Source organism: Morchella importuna, assembly GCF_003444635.1.
Source record: "Morchella importuna strain M04M26 chromosome Unknown Morimp01GS006, whole genome shotgun sequence".
Taxonomy (NCBI): domain Eukaryota; kingdom Fungi; phylum Ascomycota; class Pezizomycetes; order Pezizales; family Morchellaceae; genus Morchella; species Morchella importuna.
The window spans coordinates 175,572-191,591 of record NW_025763403.1 but is presented as its reverse complement, the minus strand read 5'-3'; the positions used below and the strand labels follow the sequence as shown (position 1 = coordinate 191,591).

General features: G+C 48.6%; 2 protein-coding genes across 2 annotated transcripts; both read left to right on the top strand.

Moving 5' to 3' along the window:
- Nucleotides 1-12,612: 12,612 nt before the first annotated feature.
- On the top strand, nt 12,613-13,195 carry LAJ45_02964 (uncharacterized protein; the record flags this gene model as incomplete). Its single annotated transcript, XM_046112555.1, has 2 exons — nt 12,613-12,718; nt 12,786-13,195. The coding sequence occupies 2 exons, from the start codon at nt 12,613-12,615 to the stop codon at nt 13,193-13,195; spliced, it is 516 nt and encodes a 171-aa protein (XP_045974044.1).
- Nucleotides 13,196-13,415: 220 nt separating this feature from the next.
- On the top strand, nt 13,416-13,991 carry LAJ45_02963 (uncharacterized protein; the record flags this gene model as incomplete). The annotated part of the gene is made up of 1 exon (XM_046112554.1): nt 13,416-13,991. One exon carries the CDS (start codon nt 13,416-13,418, stop codon nt 13,989-13,991), a length of 576 nt encoding a protein of 191 aa, XP_045974043.1.
- Nucleotides 13,992-16,020: the final 2,029 nt, after the last annotated feature.

Here is a 16,020-nt window from a genome sequence, read left to right as displayed (position 1 = left end):
TATGGAGCCGGATCCGATCATGGGAAAACTATCCTACAACTACGAATAGAGAAGCCCCCCCACACCCCCAGGAGACTTTGGCATCAAACGAATTGGGGAAAACTGGAAGAAAACATCTCAGGCCTCCAATTCCCCCCCGAAGCGTGGGAATGCCAGAGCCACACAAAACAATCGGTCGACTTCATACTCGAACATATAGATAACCTGATAGATCAGGTGACCCCATGGAGCCAAGGTCACATCAAATCAAAAAGATGGTGGACCCCAGAGCTAAAAGAAATCAAGTCAACCCTCAACACATTAGAAAGGAAAGCCAGAAACACCCAAAGAGACGAAGACAGGGAATCTTTCAGGAAAACAAGCAGAAGATGGACAGCAGCAATCCGAAAAGCCAAGGCGGATCAAAGGGAAAAAGAACTTGCGGAGGCTAAAGGAAGCGCCATCTGGAAATTAATCAACACGGGGAAAAGAAGAGAAACTACAATCCCAACTATACAAGGTGAAGAAACGTTTGCGGGGAAGTGCCAAGCTCTAAGAGCCCAACTCTTCCCCACAAATTGGACGTCCCCCAACAATCCCCCACTCCAAATCAGACCCCCATCCTTTGACCTTAGTGACGATTTTCAGGAAGTAACAACAGAAGAAATCACGTCCGCAATCAAATCATGCCCAGCGCACTCGGCCACTGGGCCTGATAACATACCATATCCTTTCATACAGGCAACAATCAAGGCAAACACCCAACTCTTCCAGGACATGTTCTCAGCCATGCTCCGACATGGAGTCCAACCGGATCGATGGAAAGTGGCAAAATGCATACCAATCCCGAAACCAGGAAAATCTGACTACTCATCGGCCAAAGCCTACCGACCCATCTCCCTACTACAATGCTTTAGCAAAGTACTGGAAAAAATAGTGGCAACAAGACTATGCACCGCCGGAACCATCCTGGAAACCCTCAGTAAAGACCAATTCGGAGGCAGACCAACAATCTCAGCGATTGATGCACTACTCCGCACGCTCACGCCCATTCAACAGAATCTCCTGATTAAACGAACCACAGGAACCACCCCAGACAGACCAGCACTCCTCACAAACGATATACAAGGAGCCTTCAACTGCGTCGACCACCTCCTACTCGCCGAAATCATGACCCAACAAAGATTCCCAACTTACTTGATAACCTGGTGCAAGGAATTCAACACCAATCGAACACTCCAATTCCAATTTAACCACGAACTGGAACCACCACGACCATATTCCTCAGGACTACCCCAAGGATCCCCCCTATCCCCAGTATTATTTATGATATATGCCGGGGTAATAACAGACCCAACCAACTCTCCCAAAGAAATCAACACCACCTACATCGACGACGACGCACTCAACCAACTCGCGAAGACCCCTCTCTTCATCACCAAAAGACTTAACGAAAGGATGGAGGAAAGAACTAAGAAAGCAGAACCCCTCAACATCAGATACGAACCAAAAAAATCTGACCTAGTCTTCTTCAAACCCACAACATCAAGCACCCCGGACCCCAAAAACCCGGTAACAATTGCAAAAGAACAAATCCACCCTAAAGATAGACTCAGATATGTAGGAGTCTGGCTGGACTCAACGCTCTCCTTCCGACCACACATCGAAGAAACCATCACCAAAGGCCTTAACGCCCTAGGCAGAATCAGAAACATCGCCTACCTCCCAGGATCAACAGTAAAATCCATCCACCACCTTATCGTCCAAGGCTTCCTCCCCACCATCCTATGGGGATCGGAGGCATGGTGGACAGGAGCCGACCACATCCTCCGATCACTATCCCCCCTCTACAACGAAGCCGCCAGGATCATAACAGGCCTACCCCGCTGGACCAAAACCGAAAAGCTACTGAAAGAGGCAGCACTTCCCCCACTCGAACACCTCCTCAACCACAAATCGCGGAAATATGGGATGCGCATCCTCTGCCACCCTGTGGACCACCCACTCAACGAAGGACTCATCCAACTCCTCCCCACCAGAATTAAAAATATCAAAGGGACCGGCCTACACCGGATTGCATCACTCATGCTACCCTTTCAGGAACCAGGCAACCGCAGAGAAAGATGGATACAGAACGATACCCTTACCAAACGCATGCTGGAAGAATGGAACTCCATCCCACTCATCAACTATCACGAACCAGGAACCCTAAAAGTCCAACCAAAGCGAGCAAAACTCCCCCGATCCAAAGCAAAACTCATCCACCGCATACGATGTCAAGTCACCAGGATAGACAGATATGCAGCATTCACGGAACCCGAACCCTGTCAATGTGGCTCGGAACAATCCTCCAAACACACCATAATCGACTGCCCACGATGGACACAACTACGAAGGCCACTTATGGATAAAATCCCAGGGCCGCTCACTTGGGAAAACTGGCTATTTACCAACCTCAACGTAGACCTGATTCTACAATTTGCAGCAAAAACCAACCTACTCGACTGGTATGAAATGGATGAGGAGGACCCGGAGGAATGATGATCGGTTTCTTTGGTTTTGCTCTCTCTCCTTTTTTCTGTACCGTCTCATAACTTTTACGACGCTTTTCTTTCTTTTCCTTTTCTCTCTTTTCTGTTTTTTCCTTTTGTTTTTCCTATGTTTTGACGGAGGATCCGGCGTGCGATAAGTCCTGTACTTCAAAGCAATATAAAACTATCTATCTATCTATCTTGTACCTACTCCACGAATACTACTTTGTTCTACGTCTCGCTATAGGGCTCAACTAGTTAGTCATACTAGGCAGAGCCACTCCATAGTCCATAGTCCCGAATACCTATTGCTACGTCTTCACCTCGGTTGTATTCCTTGGCATCATAGTCCCTACGTCTATAGACCCCCGTTACAGCTTTCGTGTATTCTGTTTCCTGGTAGGATCCGGGTCCTCACGATAGGGTCGCAGCAGCATTTCGTGAAAGACGTCATGAACCTTCCATTCTACCGGAAGTTCAAGGCGGTAGGCTCGATTGCCCACTACTGCTGATATCGTAAATGCTCCCGTGAATTTGTCTGACCACTTGGAGTATCCTCCTAGGTTCCGAGTATCCAGCAAGACTTTCTGACCGATAGTGAACCGCTGTACTGCTGGCCCTGGCTTTAACGCCATCCTGTCGAAGGTCTTCTGTAGCGTATCTCTCGCTAACTCATGAGCCGTGACGATCTCATCCAAGTAGTTGTTCCCGTTGGCATCTAACCGTTCGATCTCTGCATCCGTAGGCCAATCCGTTCGAGGGTGGAAGCCATAATTGCAGTAGAACGGTGATTGCCCGGTCGACGTATGCTTTGCGTTGTTGTAGGCGTATTCGCAGATAGGCAACAGGTCCTTCCATTTCTTGCCTGTTCCTGCAGTATATGCCCGGAGATAACCTTCCATATGCTGGTTGGTCCGTTATGTCTGGCCATCGGTCTGCGGATGGAATGAGGTGGAGAGTCTCCTACGAATCCCCAATCTTTCCGTGATTGCTGTCCAAAATGATGACACGAACTGTGTTCCTCTATCCGAGACGATGCTCCTAGGAAGTCCGTGGAAGCACCAGATGTCTTTGACAAATGCGTTAGCGGTCTGTTCCGCGTTGATTCCCGTCATTGGGATGAAGTGAGCCATTTTCGTAAAACGGTCTACAACTACCAATACGTTACGGAATCCTGATTTCTCCTTTGGCATTTCTACTACGAAATCTATCGAGATATCAGTCCAAGGTGTGGTGGCTAACTATAGGAGTTGAGGGAGTAACAAGTGTCTCCGACGTTGCTTGGCTCTCTGGCATACATCGCAAGTCTTGACGAAGTTGGCTACATCCGTGGTCATTCCTGGCCACCAGTAGTTCCTATCGATCAACTCAAGGGTTTTATCCCTTCCTAGATGCCCCGCTACGGGTCGATCATGATGTTCTTTAATGACCTGCTTGACCGTGTAGCCCAGTACTACCCATCGACCATCGTGGGTGGGGTTATTCGAATCGGGACTCCATTCAGCGGCAGACTCTACCTTTACGATAGCAGCCTCCGGTGGTCCAAAGATCTCCAGGTTTGAGTCAGGGAGGTGTTCATCCGGAACCATCCTCCGAACCCATCGTCTTTCCTGTTCATACCAACCCTGTAGTGGCTGAGGCAGCTCTACGCTTGGTATGTCATACCACTGATCCAACTGATTCCATTCCTTTTCGGGGTTGCCAATCACTTCTGACCCAGTTTCTACGCTGGTCCGTGATTTTCTGACAAACTGTTCTGCGCTGAGTAGCTGTTTTACGGGCTGCTCACGCATTACTCCCTCTTCCATTGCGAACTCCGGACGCCTTGTAAGTGCATCTGGCTTGCCGTTTTTTTCGCCTGGTCGGTAATGAATCTTGAAGCGAAAAGATGCTATTTTTTCGGCCCATCTGGCTTGTCTTCTCGACAACTTCTTGGTCGTTGTGAAATACTGCAAGTTTTGGTGATCCGAATGTATCTGGATAGGGATGTCCGTCCCTTCCAGCCAATGTCTCCAAGTCAAGAGGGCAGAAACTATAGCGAGCATCTTCTTGTCATAGATCTCATAGTTTACCTCTGCCTTGTTGAACTTGCGAGAGTGGTAAGCTACTGGATGTAGAATACCGTCCTCGAATACCTGAGAGAGTACTGCGGCCTCAGCCCAGTCACTCGCATCAGTTTCCACGATTGCTTCGCGGTGTTCGTCATAGTGTCGGAGTATTGGAGCAGACGTAAATCTCCTCTTGAGTTCGTCGAACGCGCCTTGCTGTTCCCTGCCCCATTTCCATACGGACCCTTTCTTCAGGAGATCAGTCATGGGTCTGCACACTTCAGAGTATCGGTGGATAAACCGTTTTAGGAAATTGGCGAAACCGAGGAAGCACTGAAGTTCCTTGACCTTGGTTGGGGCTAACCAACTGTCGCTCGCCTGGACTTTCTTCGGTGATACTTGGTTCCCCTTTCCTGATAGTATGATATCCCAGGAATACTACCTCCTGTTGATACCATTCCGTTTTCTCGAGGTTTCCGTATAGATGGTGTCGTCGCAGTCGCTCCAAGACTTCCCGTACAAGAGTCGTATGCTCTTCTCTAGTCTTTGAATACATTAAGATGTCATCTAAGTAAACTACTACGCCTTGATCTAGAAAATCCTTGAATATGGTATTGACCATGACCTGAAACGACGCAGGAGCATTGGTCAAGCCGAAAGGCATTACCCTATATTCGAAGAGGCCGTATTTCGTTCGGAAAGCGCTTTTCCATTCTTCGCCCTTAGCAATCCTAATCAGATTATAGCCATTTTTCAGGTCTATTTTCGTGAAGTAGAGTGCTCCTTTCGTTGCGTCGGCCAGCTCATTCATGAGCGGCAGTGGATAGCGGTTCTTGATCGTGATTCCATTCAAGCCTCGAAAGTCGACACATAGCCGAAGCTTGCCATTAGCTTTCGGAATGAACAGGACGGGTGCCGCTGCTGGGCTGGTGGAGGGGACTACTTTGCCGGACGGCAGATTTTCGTCCAAGTACTCCCGGAGTGCCTTATCTTCAGGTGGGGAGAGCGAATAGATCGGTCCCCACGGCGGCTGCTTTCCTTCCATAAGAGGAATGGTATGGTCCCATTCAGAGTGATCGGATAGTCGAGCGGCTCCTTCCTTGGAGAACACGTCGGCGTATTCCTGGAACTCCACCGGTATAGCACTAACGAGAGCCTCGTTTACCGATGCTATTGCCCAAAAGGGGTGTTGCTCGGTCGTCATCTGCTTCTTGGGTGACGCCCTCAACAGCCTGATGACCAGCTCTTCTGGGTCTTGATCGTATATGTCTTCGACTGATACCAAACATCCACTGACTATACAGTTGTTACTATAGAAACTAACACTATTGCGTCCCCAATGGATGGTTGGTTGATGCTTCTTGAGCCATCGATGTGGTATGACGAGGTCCTCTCCTGCAAACGAGCCAACCTCACAGGTGATAGTTCTATCTAGATGGTTGCCGATGCGGAGGGTAAGGAGTTGAGTGATGTGGGTGCCGGAGTTGGGCATGGGGGTACCATCGGCCTGTCTGATGATGAGAGGCTTTGGTCGAGGTTGAGTGGGTATTCTTGCACGGTGGATACAGTCCCAGGACATGATCCAGTCTTCAGTGCCACTGTCTAGGAGTGCGTTGACTATTGCGACATGTTTGGTACTGGTTGCGGGGTGGTCCCAAGAGATTTCGATCTCGAGGCGAGTTTCTTGTGTGTTGGAAGACATGCTTGTATGTTGGTTTGATAAAAGGTTGCTTATTGGTTTTGGATGTGGATGGTTTGATGGGTTTTTTCTTTGAGCACGGGGTGAGGGGGTTTGTATAGAGAGTTCGAGTGTTTGTTGATGGAGATCATGGTACAACACTTACGCACCAGGCGTTTCGGGGTGTGACCCCATCCTCAGAGTGTGTGTAAAGAGAATTTGAATTTTCGCGCGTATAACAAAACAAATATAGAAAATCCCGTAGCCAACCGATAAGAAATAACCGTAATACATAAAAAACCTTGTCTCCATAACACAATATGGAAAGAAATCGTAACGCAACATGAGATACTGAAAAAGAGAAATTCCCAATCAATTTTGATCCTCCAACGTTGTAATCCTTGCCCTAAATGCCTCATTCTGGGGGCCCAATTTTCGCCTTTTTTCACCCTCCCTTCCGTGGTCCTTTCCTCCGGAGGGATACCGTTTCCTTTTCAGGTCGGTTAATCTGACCTTACTCGTTGCCATGCAATCTTTCGCGAAGTGGTTGTCTCTACCACAAAGGAAACACTTTCCTTCCTTTTGCCACTTCTCCTTCTCGTCCTTGGTGACACCTAAGTCATCCGAGGCCTTGGAGTTGTGTGCTGGCGCGGAGAAAGTTTTCCGAGGTGCGAGGTTGCGCGATTTTCGCCGTTCCGACTTCTCCTCGCGGGGTTTCACGACATCCTTGCCACATAAGATCTCTTTCCGGGCCTTCACCTCGTGATCCTTACATCCGACCTTCCTAACCCAGGCTAGCCATTCCGCGAAATCTTCTGGTTCCTCGATCGCGTTCGAGAGGCGTTGTTCCAGCGAGGAGTTTATTCCTGTTAGGATCATGGATTTCATTACGATGGGTCCGACCTTCGCGTCCCATTCCAGATTCTGCATTTCGTTGATGTAGTCATCGATCATGGCAGTTTGACGGAGCCTATCCATCTTCTGCTTGGCTTGTTCTTGACTGGTCCGATTGCCGTATTGAATCCGTAATTCTTCTTTGAAATTTTCCCATGTCCCGATGCTGGGGTCAACTGATAGCCGTTCCACGAAGTGTCGCCAGAATTTTGCCGCACTCCCGGTAAGTTCCAGGGATGCCCACAAGATCTTGGTCTGATCATCCCACTGGACTTTTCTCTGAAGTTCAATTAAGACTTCCATTTGGTCGATCCAGTGCCGTACGTCTTCATTGGCCTTTCCGGAGAAGGGGATCTTTGCCTGTTTTGGTGTATCACCCAGGGTGGCGCGAGGGGGGTGCATGAGGTCTACCTCTTGCTGCCTATTACGGCGCCTGCGCTCCTCTCGTCTTCTCTGCCTTCGCTCGCGTGCCCGGCGATCGTCCTCTGAATCTGAGGAGCTGGATGGGTCGGACGGGGATGGATCTCGAGGCCTTCTACGATTCCCGCCATTGCCGTTATTGCCATTATTGCCATCTCCTCCTTGCTCGCTTCGCTGGCTTCTTGCCTCAGAGCGGGGGGGTACAGGGGGTTGGCTCCCTGATCCTTCCGGTCTCTCTCCGGAATTACTGGGGGGGTTCTGTGGAGGTTGGGGGGGTACTACGCCTCCGCCTCCTGAGCCTTCGGGGGCTGCTGCCGTTCCATTGGCTGTTATCCGCATCTGCTCAATAATCTCCTCGAGGTTCTTCTTTGTTCCTGCGAACTGGTCCTCCATCGCAGCTTGTCTGTCCCGTTCCATCCTTTCGAGGGCACACGTAACCTCCACAGGTAGCGGTACAGGGCCATCTTTGGGGAGTTGCTGGACGAAGTTAGTCAGCGCGTTTATGTGCTGATCCTGTCGCTCCTGTCTCTCCTGATGCGCCCTAGTTGCTTCGACGATCTGCCCAAGGACTTGACCGAGGTTGCTGGTAGTGGCGGTTGACTCCGCTCGTAGCTGAGCCATGACCTAGTTGAGCTGATTGTCGCGCTCGGCTCTGTCTCCAGCAAACTTGGCATGGAGGTCCTCGACGATCTTGTTGGTATACTCTTGCTGCTGTCGAGTGAGTTCCCTGAGGATGGGAATATCCCGTACGTGCATGCTGAGTTCCTCGATCCTGCGACTGAGCTGCTGTACCACGGGGGCCCCTTGTCGTTGGACTTCTTGCCCAATGAGGTCACCGAAAGGGTTCCCCACTCGTCGCTCTTCTACGTCCATGTTGGTATCCTCGTCCTCGTCCATTACCCGAGGCACCGAGGGCCTCTGAGTAGAGGATCTCTCTCTGATGGGGGTGACGTATGGGGAGTACTCCCTGGGGTCTGCCTGCCGCCTCCTCGCCTGCCCATAGGATTCTTCCTGCCTCGTCGATGCGAAGAGGGAGCCTATCGGCACATCTCTCTCTTTCCTGTCGCGCCTCTTCGCCTGGGTTTCTAATATACCTCGATCTCTCAAGGCGATTGAGCTCTCCATGTTGTAGTCTTCCTCCGACCGTTGCTGATGAGCCCTTGACATTGTTAAGTTGTTTGAGTTTGAGCTGTGGTTGCCTTTTGCACCAGGGTTGAGCGATGAACTACGGGGCTGGGTGAGCGAGTCCGAAAGATCGTTGGGAGAGAGTGATCTTGATTGGGAAGAGTTCTGGGTAGTTGAGGATTTCGGGGTCGTGTTCCTCGAATTTAGCGGTGGTTCCTGCTTCTGCGAAGAAACCTGTGTAGTGGAGGTATCCGCAGTACAGGTGTTCGGCACTTCCTCTTCGTACGATGAAGGATGTAGCGCAAAGGTAGTTATCGCTGGCTGCTGTTGCCACTTGGGTGTGCATATAGTACCTGGATCTTTTTAATAGACTAAGCGCTTATTCTTCTACTGAGAGCACAGTGACTATCCGCCACTAAGCAAAATACTCAGAGTATTGGTTTAAGCGAGTAGTTGTCTTATCGAGACTTTGGTAGTGTATGCGATAGGTAAAGAATAAAAGCTAGGGATAAGGTACAATATAGTGTTTGGGGAAATAGCCAGTGCTAAGCGATAATTCTGTAGCGTTTAAACTGATCATATTGTAAACCGGATTCCCTTGACTTGATGGTTGACGATACCCTCAAGCCTTCGCAAAATCAAGCCCTATTTATACATGTTGGAGCCTATGCCAAGACCCGCTTTCTAATACTAACTGACACAACGATAATAAGATAACGCTCCCGAAGATAACCCAGATAGAAAAGCGCCCCCGCATAGTTCCGTCCTCCATTCTAATTCCGACATGTAACCATGAACCTTGCAATTGCCAGTCATCGGGCTGTACCATACTATCATCCTAGACCTACTTCCCTAAGTAGAACAGCCTACAGCCGTAAGCCCCGCTTCCTATTCTATTCCGGGTGAGACACCCGATAGTAAGCGTGCCGTCATAATAGTATAGGACTATTGTGGTAACACCGCGTGCCCCCACACTACCCGATACCTTTCTATGCTTGTCCTTCCGTTACCCGACCGTCCTCGCATCACAACCCGTCACTCGTATTTCTCACTGCCCAAACTTTTTAGAACAGTGTTCCGTAATTCCCGTAACAATTCATTGACATCCCTGTAGAAGAACGACCCACCAGAATAAAGTTGGATTCTAGAGCTATTACTGGACAATTCTGGGTTGACAGGGTCGCCCTCTACTCCCTCCTGCACCATATGTAGCCACTCCTCTGTATTCTGCACTCTACACTGTGCGCTCTGCCCTGTGCCCTGTGCGCTCTGCCCTGTGCCCTGTGCACTCTGCACTGTGCACTATGTATGCACCCTGCACCCTGCACTCTGCACTATGCACTCTGCATTGTGTACTCTGCACTGTGAGCTCTGCCGCCTCCGCTTTCTACCGTCGGCAAGTCTACATAATAACGGTACTCAGAGTGCGAATGGGATCAAAATCAAGAGCAAGATCAACTAGCTGACGGGCCAATCAAAGGATTGACTTCTGTCTTCACTTTGAGCACCTTCGGGATCCTTGGTTGGCTTTGCTGGGGTGCGGCAGATTTTTCAGGGTTAGGGATCGGGTGTAAGAGAAAAGAGACGGTCTTTATTCTTACTATCACTAAGAAGGAAGTCCATCTTGCACTAAATTTCTACACTCGAGGTTTTCTCAGGATCAAAAGATCAAATCAAGATCCAATCCATGTAGCCGGCCAGCCAATCACTGCAACGATTCTCGAACTCCATCCTGGTCCCGTCCGCACTCTGAATACCGTTTATGATGTGTGGGACAAACTCGGTATTAGGTAACTTTGGCAACCCCATAGCCCACATCCATCACAATTACGAGTACGTTGACGCCCTTATCTCTAGATACACGTCTAGCTGTCCGTTTCGGTCCCCGCACCTGGTCCCCACTGCCTAACGGTGCCGCCAGTACAGTTGAGGCTGCAATACTATAGGAACATATCTGCCTGTGAGGCCTGCATCATACCGTATTCAGTAACGGAACTACTTGGAATGCTCCGTTGAGTGGGATGAGAAGCCCAGTGATTTTTTCTTACGAAATATGCGCGAGATATCCCCGTAAGGGTACTGTACTCTACTCGTATTTCTGACGTTTGTGGGCGCGACTGATATTGCATGCCATACAAAAATACGCCAAGCTCATGATTTTGCGTGTATGCAATAATGGCCCAGTTCAAAAACGTCAGTGAAATACGAGTAGAGTACTACGCCTGTGACGGTAAGTCTGTAGACAGGTGGCGGTGACACACAAGCAAATATTCAGAGATCGTCCCCCAATGCACCGCCGCCTGTCTACAGACTTACCGTCACAGGCGTAGTACTTGTTTACCACGAAAAGAACCAGAAAATGCAGTTGCTCCGGGCAAGGATTATTTGTATGGAGTGTCGGTGATCTCTCATACAAACTATCCCTGTTTCCGTCACTTGCATTTCCTGGTTCTTTTTGTGGTAAACGAGTAGTTGGAGGCATGCACTAGATCGAAATTCATGGGCGACGGTTATACACGTACAGCGATAGGAATGATCTATGGAAAAAAGAGTTATATGGTGTACAGATATTTCGCCATACAATTTCACCCTCCTGTTTTTCTATAGATCATTCCAGTCGCTGTACATACGCTCGCCTTGTATTTTTTTTTTTTTTTTTGCTGGCTCGAGCACCCCTATCTAGGTTCATCCTTCACGTTTTCCCGTCATTTTCAAGTCTAGTATCAAGGGTTGCGATGAGGCTATACAATGCGAACCCTGGTCGATAACTTGTAGCGCTATCAGAAGCCTCATTTGGCCAGTCTTGCATGACGCTCTCCTTGTGCCTTATCTGTTTCGTTTGTTTCAGAAATCTTTTTACAGAATTTGCTTTGACTTACTCCTCTCCTCCTCCGTCCTCACCTTCATATGGGGGGTACTATCTTGGTATAGCCGATGTGACTTGTAAACTTTTGTTGTGATACCTATATTTGATTTTTATTTAGAATTTTGAGGAGAGTACGACAACTGTTACATAGTGACAGGGGGGTTACATTTGTATGGTGTGGTGTCGTGCACATATATATGTACGGTGTCGGACAGCCAAACCAGGCGGCCAGAGCAACCGCCGACTCCATCGACTTTCAACAACTCAACACTTGTCCAGAAATAATGTTCTTTTGCAAAATGGGTCTAATCATGGTTGTAAACATCCCCATAAAAGGGGATTTAAAATAATTAAGAACTGGCTGCACTATGACCTCTCAAAAATTTGGTTCAATCTGCCCGAAAAAAACATAAGTGTGAAATAATAACATTAATAGCTTAATGCCAAGGCGGCCATATTAATTGGGATAATTCTTACCCTATTGGGATGATTAGATGATCATTATTGCCCACTTAGGACTAGTGTCTGGCTTGAAAAGAACATGAGGGTTGATTTTGACTGTCCGGCGCTGTACCTAGGATTTTATGTTATCCCGTACGGAATCCTTGGAATCTTGGCAATCCGGCATACCGAGTTAACACTAAGTGCATACTCCGTTTCCCTACTCAGCGAGATCCCTATTGCATATTGACCGAGAACTGTGGCCCTCCACCAGGTAAAACCTGGCCGCAGAGACTGCAGCCAAGAAATATTTGTGTGGGAATCTCGCTGAGTAGGGAAACGGAGTACACATTTCCAAAAACTCTTGCACGCAATGTGCCATTTTGGCATTGTTTTCCCATACACGAATGCCGCGTGTCAATTTACAGTAGGTTGTGCACACCTAACTCCCTGCAGGTTACCCGGATGTTTATGCGCACCGATATTGCTATCCCTTTTTATACACAAGGGTTTCACGGTTCACCCTCCCCCGGAGATATCCCCTCCTTGACTCGAATCCACAAGCACTTAAGCCCGACAGCGTGCCATTATAACCCATCGAAATCAGCGAGTGAGGCGAAACAAGAAATCATGGAGCCTACGCCGCTGATCAACAATCCCGGATTAAGCGCCAAACCCACCACGGTCCAGGAGTTGCTTGGGGTGACATACCAAGAGGAAAGGAAGATGAGAGAGGGTGAGTAAAAAAATAACGTGGAAGGTAAAAAAAGAAAAAGAAATGTGAAGCTAACCTTAGGCTTTAGTGGTGAGAGCTCTATATAATGCGAAGATGCCGGTTGACAGTGGGGTTGAGTATGATAAGCCATTGAACCAGCTTCTGAAGCTGGGTAATAAACATATCAAGGAGATGGAAGAAGCAGCCATCAGCAGTTTGGACAACTCTGGTTTTGTTATCATTTCACGCGCCCCATGGTACCCTCAATGGGTCTTCGCTCAGCTCCATGTCCGCCGGTGTGGTCGGCGGGCCCGGATGAATGGGAGGAGGTCCCAATCCAGTACGGAATCAGTGCCAGAGCACGGGGCGGCTATAGCTGCTGGCGCAGCAGAGTCCGGGTCCGAGGTGGGGGCTGAGGTGGGGAGCGCGGGCGCGGGTGCGGGCGCGGATGTAGTTGTACGGGAACCGAATCAAAGTGGATCATGGCGGCCTTGGTAATTTATTTGACTTATTCTAAATACAATCTGGTTTGGCCGAGGGGGCGACATGGACGGTTTAGTCTGTACACATCAGATCTTCTGCATTATCCCTGTTTCAGTCACTTTCATTGATAATCTCTCCATAATACCACCAAACCAAATTGTGAGCCAGCAGGCCTTCTAGAGTACCGCTCTCCAAGCTGCGGCTTACAAGTGTTTCGCAAACATATGTAGTCAAAATGCTTCCAGACGCTGGCGGCCGCCCGCCCCCGCCCACTAGTCCAGAGGGCACAGGTGCCTTCCAAGCAACTAGTCAGCGCAAGCGCTTCCCGTCACCAAACAGCGCCCCACCTCCAAACACCTCGCCGTCGCCCACCCATGCCAGGGAGGGCACGATATCTCTGCGCCGCAGCCCATACCACAGCACGCGCCAGGCCATACAACCAAGCAATACGCTCCCCCACGTAGCAGGAAGTCACCTCACGAGCATAAAACACCGTGAGCAGCCTGTGCAGTACCACTACAACGCGCGCGGTATATTATCCACCTGCCATCACACAGCGCGCCCCCCCCCCCCCCCCGGTTTACCCCCCATGTCGCGCGCCTACCTCTTCCGTATTGCGCCTACCACCCCACCTCCTCCGCATCTGTCTCCGCTTTCACCTCCAATCGATTTTCTGCCCACTTCTTTGCGCTCCACCTCAACCTCCACCTCGAGCCCAACCGCGGAAATAGACTCATGTTTTCAACGGATGTCAGTGAGTTGGCTCATCGGTAGCAAATTAAGATGGCCTATGCTGCTTCGAATAAGGTAGATGCCACGGTCCAGATTCCTGATTACCACCCAAGACGTATGGTGATTGAGATGTGAGTTTTGAATTTGAAAGATATTGTTTTCTCCCTGTCCAAGTATTATGAGGGCCTGCCGAGCCATCGAGAAAGCTTGAGAGATCTATTGGAGATTTTCAAAAATGAATACCAAGAAAGAGGAGACAATTAGCGATTGCTGGATGAAGATTCACCACAAAAACCTAAAATGAAGACACCGGACATTTCGGCGAACAGGTTACCTGATATTGCAGATATTATTAAGATAAACAGGATTATATTTGCCAGAACTGTATCAGAATATGGTCAGGGGCTACAACGGGAAGAAGGATGCTTATTGAGCCTTTTTGACTACTCAGTCAGGTATTCCAAATGCCCGCTGGTGCTAGTATCAGTGTTCTAGAAGAGTGATAGCTACGAGATACATAACATCCGATACCCTGGAGAGGCTTTGTTCAGGAAAACGGCAATTCGGAATGATTGGGCTTGGATTAAAGTTGCTACTATGGGACCATAGGGAGCATTTCAAAGACATTTACCAGGCACCTAAACGTAATATTCAGACTATGTAGTATCATTACTAGAAAAACATATCAACTTTGCTTGTTTGAGCTGCTAGAGGTAAGGGACAGGGGCTTTGCTGAATGCTCCCATGTACTTCTAGGAGTCGTGAGATGCTAACGGTAAAGATTTTGAATAAAGAATTTGCGTGGCGTCTTGAGAATAGCACATTTGTTCCAATTGGGGCAGGGATATTGGCTAGTAAATACTAGAATAAATTTAAAAACTTGGAACGAATTCGATATATAATGTTAACGAGGACTTAATGTAATGGGGACTGCCTTTCTCTATTTATCGCTAGAATACAGTAGAAAAGATACGGCCATGCAAGATAGAAACCTGGTGCAGATTATTCAAAAATACTATCGCTAGAAGTCAATAATTTTTAAGTATTGTGCTACCGAATAGAATACTTGATAGGACTCATGAAGACTGGAGAAATCAGATAGTTGGGCGGGAAGGATCCTGAGTCCTCATACTCCAGAGGATTCCGTTCCCTGCTTCTACTTGCTTAATAAGTTTCGGTGATACTTTCTGTTCGAATCGGAACCAATGCCACCGCTACCCCGCTTCTCTCTAAGTGTTAGCGGATGCTTCCAGTTCCGAACGCAACTACCCTTAGTCAAAAACTTTCTAACACCTGCAGCTTTAGTTGTCGCATAACCGGTGCCTGCATTAACGAGCTGCCGCTCATGTGTAAGCTTAATCATTGCTGTAAAACTCGTCGCTCATTGTAGACTTCCCGGGCATAGTCCCTGCCTGTACAGGTGGACTTCCATGCCCAGAGGATGTAGAGTATTGCCGAGTACTTCGAGCTTTACTCTGGCTAACATTCTAATCATTGGCGAGGCATAGACTCGTCAGTCATTACTTCTATGAATAGATTTTCTTTCTAGTGCTCAGAATGTAGTTACTCTAACAGCTGGTAGCTAACCATATTGCCGGTACTTGTATGTCACTGTGCAACTAGCTTCTATCAATAACTCTGAGCATGTAACCGGACCCTGTATGTACTCATAGACCAAACAGTTGAAGTGGCTCCGTTACAAGCAGCCAGCAACTTGCTAAAATTAAACTACTAACCGATTCCCAGAACCAGTAGAAACCTTATTAACACTCTAACAACACTAAACACAATACCCTATATTAATATCCAACACAACATATTTCAAATGAAACCAAAACAGCTCTCAATGAACCAATCAGAAGACTATAAAAGCACATTGCATACGCAGGTTATAATTATATACTTATTACTATATGTACATCAGCAAACTCTGGGATTCCTCGGGCGCAGAGCCTACGCCCTGGGTGCCAAGAACGCCAGGCGTCGCCAGGGTAGAGCTCCCGCGCCAGGCGTCACTAGAGCATAATGCTCGTGCCAGACGATACATTCCCGCGCCCGACGCCTCCTGAGCACTATTTTCCCTCTCTGGCAGCACCAGGGCGCATAAT